This window comes from Cygnus atratus, chromosome 6, assembly GCF_013377495.2.
Source record: "Cygnus atratus isolate AKBS03 ecotype Queensland, Australia chromosome 6, CAtr_DNAZoo_HiC_assembly, whole genome shotgun sequence".
NCBI lineage: Eukaryota > Metazoa > Chordata > Aves > Anseriformes > Anatidae > Cygnus > Cygnus atratus.
In genome coordinates, this window is record NC_066367.1 from 16,197,258 (window position 1) to 16,210,239 (window position 12,982).

General features: G+C 35.7%; 1 protein-coding gene across 1 annotated transcript in view; it reads left to right on the forward strand.

The window, feature by feature from the left end:
* Window positions 1-2,572: 2,572 nt before the first annotated feature.
* TTN (titin) overlaps window positions 2,573-12,982 on the forward strand; it is a 239,629-nt gene continuing 229,219 nt past the window's right edge. The window contains 10 exon segments of the mRNA XM_035572644.1: window positions 2,573-2,663; window positions 5,748-5,951; window positions 6,617-6,904; window positions 7,639-7,727; window positions 7,818-8,062; window positions 9,330-9,618; window positions 9,840-9,992; window positions 10,470-10,589; window positions 11,569-11,706; window positions 12,491-12,628. Coding sequence (XP_035428537.1) covers window positions 2,573-2,663; window positions 5,748-5,951; window positions 6,617-6,904; window positions 7,639-7,727; window positions 7,818-8,062; window positions 9,330-9,618; window positions 9,840-9,992; window positions 10,470-10,589; window positions 11,569-11,706; window positions 12,491-12,628 — 1,755 coding nt within the window.

Genomic DNA, 12,982 nt, shown 5'->3' on the forward strand with positions numbered 1-12,982 from the left:
GTACATTATAAACCAAACTGAATTATAAACCAAAATCTTTGGAACAGATGCTGTTTCTTCAGTGAATCCCTTCTGTGCTTCTAAAATTAGTATTGTCAGTCAAACCAACAGGTGGTGTATGGTTACATAGAGTGGGTCCCCTCTCACAGGATACTTTCTTTTAGGAAACCAATCAGAATTGTTACTGGTATGGTGATGTAGACCTGTCAGCAGAGCTGGGGTATATAAAGTAAAACAACTATGTTAGCACTTTTGAGCAGTCGTGCATTCCCCGCCTCGCCTCGGGTGTAGGGATTGCAAAAACAAAACTACACTGTCAAGACTGTGTAGTTTTGTTTTTATGGTTAGAGGCTCTACAATTCTCATGCTGGGATTGCCTAAAAAAACCTTACTCTGGATAAGGACGTCGTTCAAGAAGATTTCGTTGGGCTTAGCCCACTCCTACAGGCACTTTGAGAGATCAGGTTAGTAACACATTTCTCCTAAAGTAACAAGTATTTTATCAGTCAATAAGCCTAATGTGGTCTAATATCTATGTTTGCTCATATGGGGTATAGATTTCAGACTATGGACATGGATCAAATAAATTCTCTAAAAAGATTGTTTTAAATTTCAGGGGGTAAATTTTGATAATGCTCAGTAAAAAAGTTTTTACAGAATGTTGTTAAAGTTGATTTAAATTAAGGTTTGAAAAGTGCATGGAAACATCTGCTTAAATTAAAAACTCCTTTCTGGTCTGAGTGTTCAAGGTTATGCCACCAAGAGATAAACTGAGAAGCTCCAAGAATAGCTCTGATAAAATGCATATGGTATCAGCTAAGCGCTGATGACTTTTTAAGGGAATCAACTGCTAAGGTATCAATTACATGGCAGCTCTGGAACACTTGTCTGTTGTCATTCATATCTGGGAAGGTTATTTCTGGAACATGACATTTCAGATGCATACTTTCAATCCTAATTGTATGAAAAGCCTTGTAAGATCAGATCTTCATCACCAAAATTTGCCTAGACAGTGAAATACATAAATTTTATGTGAACTCAATGACGATTATACTTAATTAAATGATTTCTAATCTATTCTAATGTCTTCAGATTTATGTATAAGTTTTCATACTGTTTACTTATATTGTAAGCTGATTTCCATGTATTTTAGCTGAGGTTCAAAACCTACAGTTGTAACGGAAGTAGATCTCAGTGAATTACATGTGAGAGGTATTTTTTTTCACCTTCCTTTCAGAAAACTGCCATTGTGCTAGGACAAACTGTTGGCCATTTCTGTCTAATTTGAACACATTTTCTCCCTTGAAGCTGAAAAGTTTGATAGAAGGCTGTTCTCTGTCAAGCTTGAACAAGTATCCAGATAACTAGTAGGGGCAATAAAAAGCAGGTCAAAATCCCAATATAATATCCATTGATTTCAATGAGAGAGCTTGTCATGAAAAATTTTCACCCCTTTGAAAAGTAGCGTAAATGTGGCTTGTTGTGAAAGGAACTTCACCTTCTCATTAATCTTGAAGTCTGGAACTGACACAAAATCCGGTACAAAAGTCAAAGTAAACACCAGTAAATGTGTAAGATTAATTTGAAAAGATTATGAGGTTAACCATTTTTTAGTAAAACATGATATGCTCAGAGGAGTATTTTTTTTAATGAGAAAAATTGTAACTTAGATATATGATATTAAGATACTAGCTAAGTTTTAAAAAACTGCAAATTTAAAACCTTGAGTTTAACATCACTGAATAAATATGTTCGTGCAAATGTAAAATACTTCTGATAGAAACTTTTTTTAGTAGCAGTACGCTATTTCAAAGTAGGATCTAGTGGCATAACAGAAGGCAAACTATTTTTCTTTCAGATTTCACATGGGTCTGCAGTTGTTCAAACCATCAGTGTCAGTGGCTACCTTATACCCTAGCTCACATTTCGAAGGTGGTTGTCTCCCCATATTCAAAATTCCACTGAGATACTCTCTAAGAAAGAATAGTTTTATCTGCATGGTTCTGTGTAAAACGAAATTATTAATTCCTTACAGACTGAATTTCAAAGAGAGCTTGCTGGCAACTTTTTAATTATTAAAAGCCAAAATAGATTTTAGACCTTCACATGTTAAGTTGCTGCTTACTGACCTAGTTCTCTTCCCACTGCAGAATGCAAATAATTTGCACTAACAAAATATTTTCAGATCATATCAAAGAACTTTTACATAGAGATTGTTTTCTCTTTAGATAAAGGAGATTAATGGAGAAATAGAGACTAGATGACCTGCGCAAGGTCACACAATGAGTCAGGCAGAACTTCTGCTGCACATTTGTAATGCCAATTCACAGCTTTACTAAATATACGTTTCACATCCAACTCAGCTAAGCGTGCCCTAAGATTAACTTGCTATACAACTTTTCAAAACCTACATTTTTCCCCTTTTACCAGGTCAATGTGATTTAAAACTGATAAGTGTGAATTATTATGAGTACAGACATTTCTAATATCTAGCAAGAAGAATGTGTGCAGAGTAGCAATATGACCAGTGAAATCTAATTATGTTTTTGTTGCTTTCAGAGTGCCTGTAAAGATGACGACAAAAGCACCAACATTTACACAGCCATTACAAAGTGTTGTGGCATTGGAGGGTAGTGCCGCAACCTTTGAGGCTCATATTAGTGGTAAGGTTTTGCTTCATTCTTGCAAGATTAATTTTTATTATTATTGTGATTGATAACATTTATGCTGTGGAAGACAAATGAAAACACTTGTCATAGCTCATAATCTGGGTCAAGATCAGTTGAAATATGAATGCATCTCCTCAGACAGTACCGGTTGGTTCTGTGAGGTGCTGTCAGATTTCCACAAACATACTTTACAAAGTTACAATGGTTCCCAGTCAATAGCCAATCATCCTGCCAATGAGACTGGTATCGCAAGTTCTCATGTATGTTACAGTTGTCAAAACTGGGGGAAAATAGCATAAAAAATGTATATACAGAAAAATGGGTACTGTTCAAATCAGGGACCTTCATACTGATGCAGAAAGTAGTCTTGTTTGGGTGATAATGAGACGGAATGAGAAACCAAGGTGCAAAAGTGAGGGCAAGTGCCAGTTCTTCATTGACCTAGTGCTAAGCCTTATTTTGGTTAAGGCATGCTTCTCCTTCTGTGCCCTTGAGTTTAGTTAATTTCAGAGTTCTGACAGGTTAGAAGCACAAAATCTAGGTTCACATGGCCAATGAGGAGAGTAGCAAACTCTAATTTGCTAGGCAGTAGACGTTTATATTGATCATGATAGTAGTACAATGCTGGATTAATATAATCTAAGTTGTTATTGCAATTTGAAGATGCACCCTCATTTTATAGGATAATTCTTTTTGCCAATCCACACAAAATGAAAACACCCTAGCATGTGGAAAAAAACAAACAAACATGCAAACCCTGAGACAACGTTACCAGATAACCAACACTGTGTTCTAAGTGTGTCTCTGACCTCAGCAATGACTAAGTAGAAAAGGCACATGTTCTTGCTGAGGGAATTATACTGTCTTACAGGCATTAGCAATGTGATGATCCACATACCATAAAACACTCTTCTGAGTCTGTAACTACACAGATGCTCTGTGACAGGTGCAAACACATGATCTGTCCAACTATAAACCACTGACATCTATGGTCCACTGTGATTCATCACTTGGACCCTTTGGCCAGCACTGATTCACACAAGGTGTTTGAACACCTTCATTTCTGAAGACTAAATCTGTGATATTTTTTCATGTCATTTTTTGCTGTTTGGTCCTGTATCCTTCAGTTAATTGTCCACACCCTCTCTTCTTGTCTGTACATTTATATGAAAAACTTCTATCAAATAAATCCACTGACCATTACAAACAAATACATAAATATGCCATCAGAAACAGTTAGGATGCTAATATTATGGCTCAATGTGTGATTTCAGCTCTTTTCATTTGTGTAATATCATGGAGTACTTAGGGAACTTGATTTTCCTACTTTGAGAAGATATTGTGTTTTTTCTGACTGTATATACCATATTTACCATATTTTTATTTTAGTTCCAAATCTCATGTGAGGATATCTCTCATCAGATCTTACACACACTGTGGTATTTTGGAATACTTCTGCACAAAAAGCATTCACCAAGATTGACAAATTGGATAGTGGTTTAGTTTTTCTAATGCATAAAAAGTGACAGTTTTCTTTCTTGAACTAATTGCATTAATAATGGGCTACACAGCTTTATTCCTGCTGCATTAGTCTGTCCTTCCCATCAGTCATGAACTATTAGGAACTTGAAATTCAAACTTTTGGTTTATCTCTGATGACTCAAATATAAAGGGCAATGTTAAGTATTAATACAGAGCTGTCGTTTGAATGTGGAAAGCCCGGTTAATCTAAGAATACCGTGAAGAGTTTAGCAACTGCCTGAGATGCAATTTTGTGGTCTATAAGGTGAAACTGTACTGTATTGTATCAGACTGTGCATTAAGTGCCGTATTGCAGAGGATTGATACCTGATAAAAATATCCAGTCTTTCTCTATGCACTCAGAAAGCACAGCGCACTCAAACCCCGTGATTCAGAAGCAGTAAATGCTGGAGCAGCTGGTGCATAATCATAGGGGTAGCTCTACTGGGTGAGCAGTGGCTGAGGGGAAATGAGACAGCATGTCACTGTCGAGAAGGTCTGCAGTGCAGCAGGTGTTAGAACTGTGCCCATCCTCATGTCTTCACAGTACTGATCAAGAAGTTCTGTTTCTTTGTTTTGTTTTGTTTTGTATTTGCTTTTTAAAGAACTAATGAGTACTCTGCTTGACTTTCTTTGAACCAATATTTTGTTGTATTACCCAATGCAAGCAATCTTTACATTCCACATACTGTTAAAAGCAGCACATATATATGTAGGTTATAGGTTGGCAGTTCCCATCACTTACATCATTGTCAGGACAATTTAATAGAATTCAACTTCTTAAACAGTAAAGCTGAGACACTTCATGCTCATATTCTTTTTTAGCAATAAATCTCAAAAAACTTAAGTCATAGTGTAATATGGTATGTATAAAAGTAAATCCCTACTCCATATAAACCAGGCAAAAATAGCAATAATCTGAAGTTGATTGTATCTTTTAGTACCCAAGCTTTGTGGCATGGAACTCAGGTTCAGAGTTTCAAAATGGCTTCTAACTTTGGATCCCTTGAACATGACACTCTGAGAAATCAAAATAGCCTCATATTTAAAAAATATTTCCCTTGTTTGATTTACCACACAAACCCATGTTCACTAATCATGATGCCGCATAAAGAAAATAAAAGATGTTGGCAATATTTCAAGAAATTCACTACCTTAATTTCTAATCTCCTCTAACATTAGCTGCATTTTCTCATTCTGTGTGTGTGTTTATATTTTACATGTGTGTAAAAATGTTTTTCAGCTACGAGTAAAACTTTCCTAACCATCTAGTGTGACTACAAGTCCTTCCTCAACAGGATCGCCAGAAACTGCAGTCCACTCTTTATTCAAGCAATTTCCTGAATGCAGTTGCCAGTGCCCTTATCCTAATGTTCTATGTATTTTAAAGTCTTTTCTAAAAAAGAATTTCCTTTACTATTGTGTCACTGGAGGAATAATCATAAATCTGTCTATGCCATTGCTGTAACTGTGTATGCATGATCAAGTATTTTGGTGGTTTGGGACATACAGGATTTCATAGAATCTCAATCACAATTTCTCTTCCTTTTTCTCTAGGTTTCCCAGTTCCTGAGGTGAGCTGGTATCGGGATGGCCAGGTTCTCTCTTCTGCAACTCTGCCTGGTGTGCAGATCTCGTTTAGTGATGGCCGCGCTAAACTGGTGATCCCCACCGTGACAGAAGCAAACAGTGGAAGATACACCGTACAAGCCACCAATGGATCTGGGCAAGCCACTAGTACTGCTGAACTACTTGTAACAGGTATCAGGCAGCTAAAAAAAGATGTTTCTCTCTGCTAGTAACGTGAGAAAGGGAGCAATAGCAGAAGTGTCACAGATGATGAAAAAGGTTGGATGATCAGCAAAGAAATAAAAAAAAAAAAAATTTTTTTTCTCAAGCAGCCTAGACTTCAGCATATATCCTCACCAATAATTTATAATAGCATCCTTCACACTTTAACTGTATAATCTTCATTTTGTAAACTCTTAATCAGAATTACAAACATCTGTCCTACCCCTGTATACTACTACTCATCTGATCTGTCGTATTGACTACATTCAAACCAGTCATAAAAGAAGGATAAAGTTCTGCAGAATGGAGCCCTCAATGATATTTAGAAGAGTAACTCACTTATAGAGTCAGACACCCTCTGTGGTTATAATCAATGTACTTCTAATTCTAGAAACATTTCTAATCATGGACATAATCAGAAATAACAGAAATGTTAAACGTATGGAAAAAGGTTAAGGGTGCTTGTGCTTTGGCAAATCAACTTCTAATGTTTTGAATATTTGAGAAGGTCTCTGTCAGTAGCACATGAAGGAGAAATAGACCTTGTGCACTCATAGTAAAGAAAATACCTAGCCCTTATAATTCTTTTAAACTTAAGTTATTATTTTCTACTTATTTCTTCAATAAAACTGCAGCTGCAACAGCTCCACCAAACTTCTCACAACGTCTACAGAGCATGACTGCAAGGCAGGGAAGTCAAGTCCGTCTTGACGTGAGAGTGACTGGAATCCCTACACCTGTGGTGAAGTTTTATCGGGATGGAGTAGAAATTCAAAGCTCCCCCGATTTTCAAATTTTACAAGAAGGAGACCTTTATAGCCTAATAATTGCAGAAGCATATCCTGAAGACTCCGGTACCTATTCAGTAAATGCCACAAATAACATGGGACGTGCTACTTCAACAGCTGAATTGCTGATTCAAGGTAATGAAGCTGAGATTACAAACTATAAAAATAAGGGTATTTGTTGTTATAATGGTACAATATGCACCACTACGTCAAAGTTAATTTATAACTTCTTTCTCAAGAATTTCTTATAAAAAAGCGTTCTCTGGTGAAATCTGCCAAAGGTTGTTGTCTGAGAATTTAAAAGGACGCTTTATCCAACATAGGCCTTCTTTAATCTGAGGAATACCGTAGAGAGAATCAAGAGTGGAATAGTTTCTGTTGTTCTCTCTTTGTTCAGCATATTTAGCAAGGTTATATTTTTAATCTGGCTTTGGTAAAATAGATATATTACCCTACATAACTGTACGTGGTCTTGTAAGTAAGCTGGGTAAAAATGACAAATGTTCTTAGAGGAGAATTATAACACTGAATCATTCTACCCAGAGAAGCCTCACTTGGATTTCATCTTTGTTAGACTTCCAGATTGCCTGTGTAGTCATTTGGGGTCCAGGACTGATTCTGAAGAATCTGCAATAAATGTGTTTTTATTTATGTATGTTCTAATGACATAGTAATGCAGAAAGACAAATATTATTTTGACTTTTTTTCACAATTATCATTCTATGGATATTGCAGGAAAAACAGATGACTGCTTTATTCTTTCTCCATTGTTTATATACATTTTTATATAAATTGACCATTCATTTATTTCTGCAAATATTTATTGTTGCCATATGCAATTCTCCTGACCATATTTTCTCTTCCAAAAGGTGAGGAAGAAGCCGTTCCTGCTAAAAAGACAAAGACAATTGTTTCGACTGCTCAGATTTCACAAACAAGACAAGCCAGAATTGAAAAGGTATACTCTTCAAAAACAAAGGGGGTAAAGCTTAAATGTGAATGATTATGTCTACAGTATCTCAGACTTTTTTTCTTGGTTTCATTGCAGAAGATTGAAACCCACTTTGATGCCAGATCACTTACAAGTGTTGAAATGGTCATAGAAGGTGCAACAGCCCAACAGCTCCCACACAAAGCACCTCCACGAATGCCTCCCAGACCTACATCAAAATCACCCACCCCACCAATAATTGCTGCAAAAGCTCAAATGGCACGACAGCAATCACCGTCACCTGTAAGACAATCACCATCACCCGTAAGACATGTCAGAGCACCGACACCCTCACCAGTAAGGTAAACCTCATTAATCTTTCAAATAATATTAGGTTTTGAATCACTTCCACCTACAGCAGAAATGCAATTGAGAGAAATGAAAATACACTGACTTAATATCGACTATGAGTTTATTCTGACTGTGAGCTATAAAATGCTGTATTTGACATTGCTAAAAAAGAAGTATGTACCTCCCTTCTGTAAATTTTCAATCCCATATGGAAGAAGAAATTTGTTTGGAGAATAAATCCCTTTTGACTATTTTACATACATCTGAAGTAGCACACAAAGCTCCAGGCTCGTGATGAAAGAAGAAAACAGTTGGGCAGTTGTCCCTTGATGATTATTTTATACAAACAGAGGAAAGAGCAATGACACTTTGATGAGTGGCAAACAGAATGGAAGAATATATTAAAAATGTTCTATGTACGTGCTCGTAATGACTTCAGAAATCACATTTGGAATGTAGGCAGGGTGAAAACGAAATCTAGCTCTGCTATGTAAAGGGTCTTGAGGAGGAAGGTGAGTGATTTGAAGAGCAGGACCTGTGGTCTGGGAGACCCTGGTAGGTGTATGCTGAGAGATAGGTAAAGAGATAATTGTTTCAGAAGTCCTGTAGTCCCAGCATCCCAAAACAATATCTCCAAGCTCAGCAGAACCCCATCTAAATTGCCAATACTAGATGTGCTGATGAATTTTGCCCCAACGAGAATAACTTGCAAGTACAGACAAAAATGAATTGATGCTAACTACCTATAACTAAGACGCTAGGTGAAAGAATAACTCAATAGTGCCATCTAGAGTGCATGTGGAACTAGAAGTCCCGTTCTGCTATGCTAGTCAAACCACTCCTAGACCAACATTACATTAGAAAATAAATCTAAAAGTTAATGTGATGCTGCTGCCCCCTACTGCTGTAATACTGCAACATTTATGAACGTTATCTGGGAAATGAGGCATAATATCTCCAAGAAAATGTAAGTTAGCCTGTGAAAGGATTTTGAAAAGACCTTTTATATCATTCCTATTAGGAGAACGAAGACAGAGGAAATAGAGACTAATAATATATTTTTATATTTAAATATATGTGCTTGTGTGAAATGCGCTTTGAGATTTGCCCTTATTTCAACTTGGAAATCTAAGTTACTGAAACAATGTGGTTACAGTGATGAGTAGGAAAAGAATACACATTAGGTATAATTTTAAAAATAGATGTATGTAATTTTCAAGTGTAGCACCTCAAAAGCTTAATTTATTACACTATATTAATACTATATCTTGTCATTAGGTCCGTTTCTCCTGCTGGAAGAATCTCCACCTCTCCTATTAGACCAGTGAAATCTCCATCGCCAATCCGTAAAACACAGGTAGTGACAACAGCTGGGGCTGAAGTCCTTCCTCCTTGGAAGCAGGAAGGATACAGTGCAACCACTGAAGCCCAGGTGAAGGAAACCAGAGTATCTACAAGTGCTACCCAAATAAGAACAGAAGAAAGATGGGAGGGGAGATACGGGGTCCAAGAACAAGTTACCTTTAGTGGTGGCACCGCTGGTGAGGTTGCAGCTGGTGCTAAAGAGGTAAAGTCTATTTTTGGAAAGAACATTGTTTTTGCTCTGTGTGTGGACTCACTAGTGCTGAATCTGAGAGGCTGTGTATAAAGACTTGGGTGTAACTGCTGTTGAGAGAGTCCTGCTGCAAATCTTTGTTTGACTGCAGTGTTCTTTCTTTGTACTTGTTTTGTGCTTCTTTTGAGTGTATGCAAAACATGAAGAAATGTCTTCTGATGTGACTAATTTAGGTGAGAAAGGACAGTGAAAAAACAGCAGCTGTTGCTACAGTTGTTGCTGCTGTGGATCAAGCCATGGTGAGAGAGCCAGCTCCAAGTGTTGTAGAACAAACTGCTAAAAGGACAGCAATGACTGCAGTACATGTTCAGCCTGTTCAGGAGCAGGTAGAAGTAGAACACAGACATTCAATGATTTCCCCTTTATCCCTTCATCCAACATGCAAACAAAGCATGATTCAATGTGAAGAATTAACAAGCTATTACCACAAAAGCATGCATACTCGTATAGAGCATCTGGACTGTAAAGAAATGCTCATGGATCACTTATTCCATCACTTCCCTTCATAGCAGGATTGAACTAATTATTCTTAAACTTTTTCTAAGTTTAAGAATGCCTTCTATGAAAGTGATCCTGTATTTTCCCTTGTCAGTTTTTTTCTAACATTTGTCATACCCTCATGAAGTCTTTCCTCTAATGTCTTGTTTATACTTTCCCCACTAGAAATAAAATAATTCTCCCATAGTATTTTTTCCTTCACTTGCATTCCTATCTTATTTTTCCTTCTCTTCTTTTCATGATCAATTTGTTAAAATTAATTTTAAGGCTTTGGTTTTTTGTTTGTCTGTTACTACAAAAATCAGATGAGAAAGGAGGCAACGGTAGTACTTACCAGTGATAGAGCTACAAAACAAACAGTAATATCAAGATCTAGAGAAGGAATTGTTACTTCACAAGAACAAAGGCACATCTCTCATGAAAAGGTGAATACAGATATTACCCACAATTTTCATACCCTATCTTATTTGAAAAAAAAAACAAATATGAAGAAGACAAGCCTATGAACAATGAAAATGACATCCAGTGAAATTATTTTCTCCTTTGATATTTTTTCATTCTTCTAGTTTACATTGCTATCATTCTCCTGCCCCTCCTTGGTGATGTCTTTCCTTTTTTTTTTTCCTTTTTTAAATTTCATTTCCACAGTTAATACTTAAGAATGTGATATATAAATTTCTGAAAATTTAACTTAGAAAAAAAACTATTGTTTATGTTAAATTTTCACATGTTTCTAAGCTTGTAGCCTGCTTTGTTTGTTGGCAGCACAGTGGGTCAAAATAAGGAGGAAAAACTCATTCTGCATTGAAATCAGTTTTGACAATACTAGCAAGTGATTTGGGATTCAGGTTATTTTAGCATGTGTTTTATAAGATAAATTGATTTAACGGAATATAAGCTTTTGCAGAGAAATGTTACATTTGCATTCTGAAATGCTGAAATGTGAGAAAAAAACTGTAACCCGTGAGTACTGAGAAGCAAAAACCCACCTGGACAGAAAATTACGTGCTTGAGTTCAGGTTACATCTGGACTTCTTTGCAAAATGAAACTTACCTAAAACTTGCTTTAAATATCCTACACTTTTTCAAAGTGATTATGATGCAGAACAGTTTTTCTGTGATCCAATTTCTTTTATTACTGTTTTCAGTAGCAAAACAAGCATTTTTTCAATGTTCTATGATTTTTATGTTAAATGCATATACATTTTATAAAAGGGTTATTTATGTTGTTAGCATTGTTTCCAGAGTAGATGATTTTGAAATCCAGATTTGGACATTTTTCCTCTCTTTATTTTGTGTTTATTTTTTTTTCTTTCGTATCCTCTTTTCCAAATTTACAGAAAATCACATACCTTATATTTTGAACAATATATAATTTTAAATTCCATATTTGTAAACATCCAGGTAAGAAAAGAACCAGAGAAAACTCCAGTGCCCACAGTAATAATTGCCACAGACAAAGCCAAAGAACAAGAAAGAATATCAAGAGCTAGAGAAGAAGTATCTTCCAGACATGAGCAAGTGCACATTGCTCACGAAAAGGTGAGTAAAGACATTATAGATTTTTATACTCTAACAAGTTTATAATACGTCATTCCTCATCAGATGTCCTCTGCTTCTTTATGAAGAGGAGGTTACAAAGTGAAAACTTTATAAAACAACCTATCCAGATATAGGCCCAGCGTTGCTGCTCCAGATCTACTGAATTCATATCAGCTCTGTTTACAGAGGAAGAATGTAGCTCTAGGTCCTGTGAGGATTATAGCTTTTATTGCCAATTTCATGTGATGATTAATGACCTTTGCTTTTCGTCTGAAAGCAGATTTATGAAGATAGTTGTAAAGGTTAATTATCATGATAGGATAATCCTTATTTACATGTGCAGATTGATTTAATGAAGTTCATATTTGTGTGAGGACTGAATGCACCTGCTAGATCATATTCTGGAACTATTGTTCATTGAAGTAACCAATGAAATAGTTCCATGTACTGATGGAAATAAATTAAGTCATTTTTATTCAATCTTTTTCTACAAAACATAGTAATAATATAGTACAATTGACCAAAAGTGAGAAGATTCTTCTGTAATTCACACACAGATTAATGCAATATATTAATGGTTTTGAATGGACTTGGTTCAGCTAGCATGTAAGATAGGGTACAACTTGGACTGTACAAAGGAATTATTCCATTTCAGCAGTAATGTTTTTTTTTTTTTTTGTATTGATATACATTCTGAAATCTTGTCCCAATTTCATGAAAAACTGTGTAATTTTGATGACAGACATAATTGATTACTATTATTTTTCTTTACCATAAAAACTAGATAAGAAAGGAAGATGTGAAACCTTCTGTACCTAAGGTAGTAATTACCACTGATAAACCTAAACCACCGGTCATAATATCGAAAAGTAAAGAAGGAATTGCTACCAAACAAGAACAAGTGAGCATAACCCATGAAAAGGTGAATAGCACTATAAAAACCTTATTTGTTTTGTTATCCTCTAGTCTATGCAAATAGTTTCTTTCCCTGAACAAATACTAACTATACATTTACAGCTCATTTTTTTCTAAGATTTTTTCCACTTACAAACTTTTGGGACTGCCATTAATCAGATTATATTATTCCACCTCTCTTCCTCTGCTAAATGTCTTCATTAATAGGATGCCCATAATTATTTTTGACTGACTTGTGGAGTGGACTGACTGACTCCTGAATTTTATTTATTTATTTATTTATTTTAAATCATGACTTTTATTTAAATAGTTGTCAGGGAATAACAATACTTATCAGTATACATTCAATACAGAGCTGTCT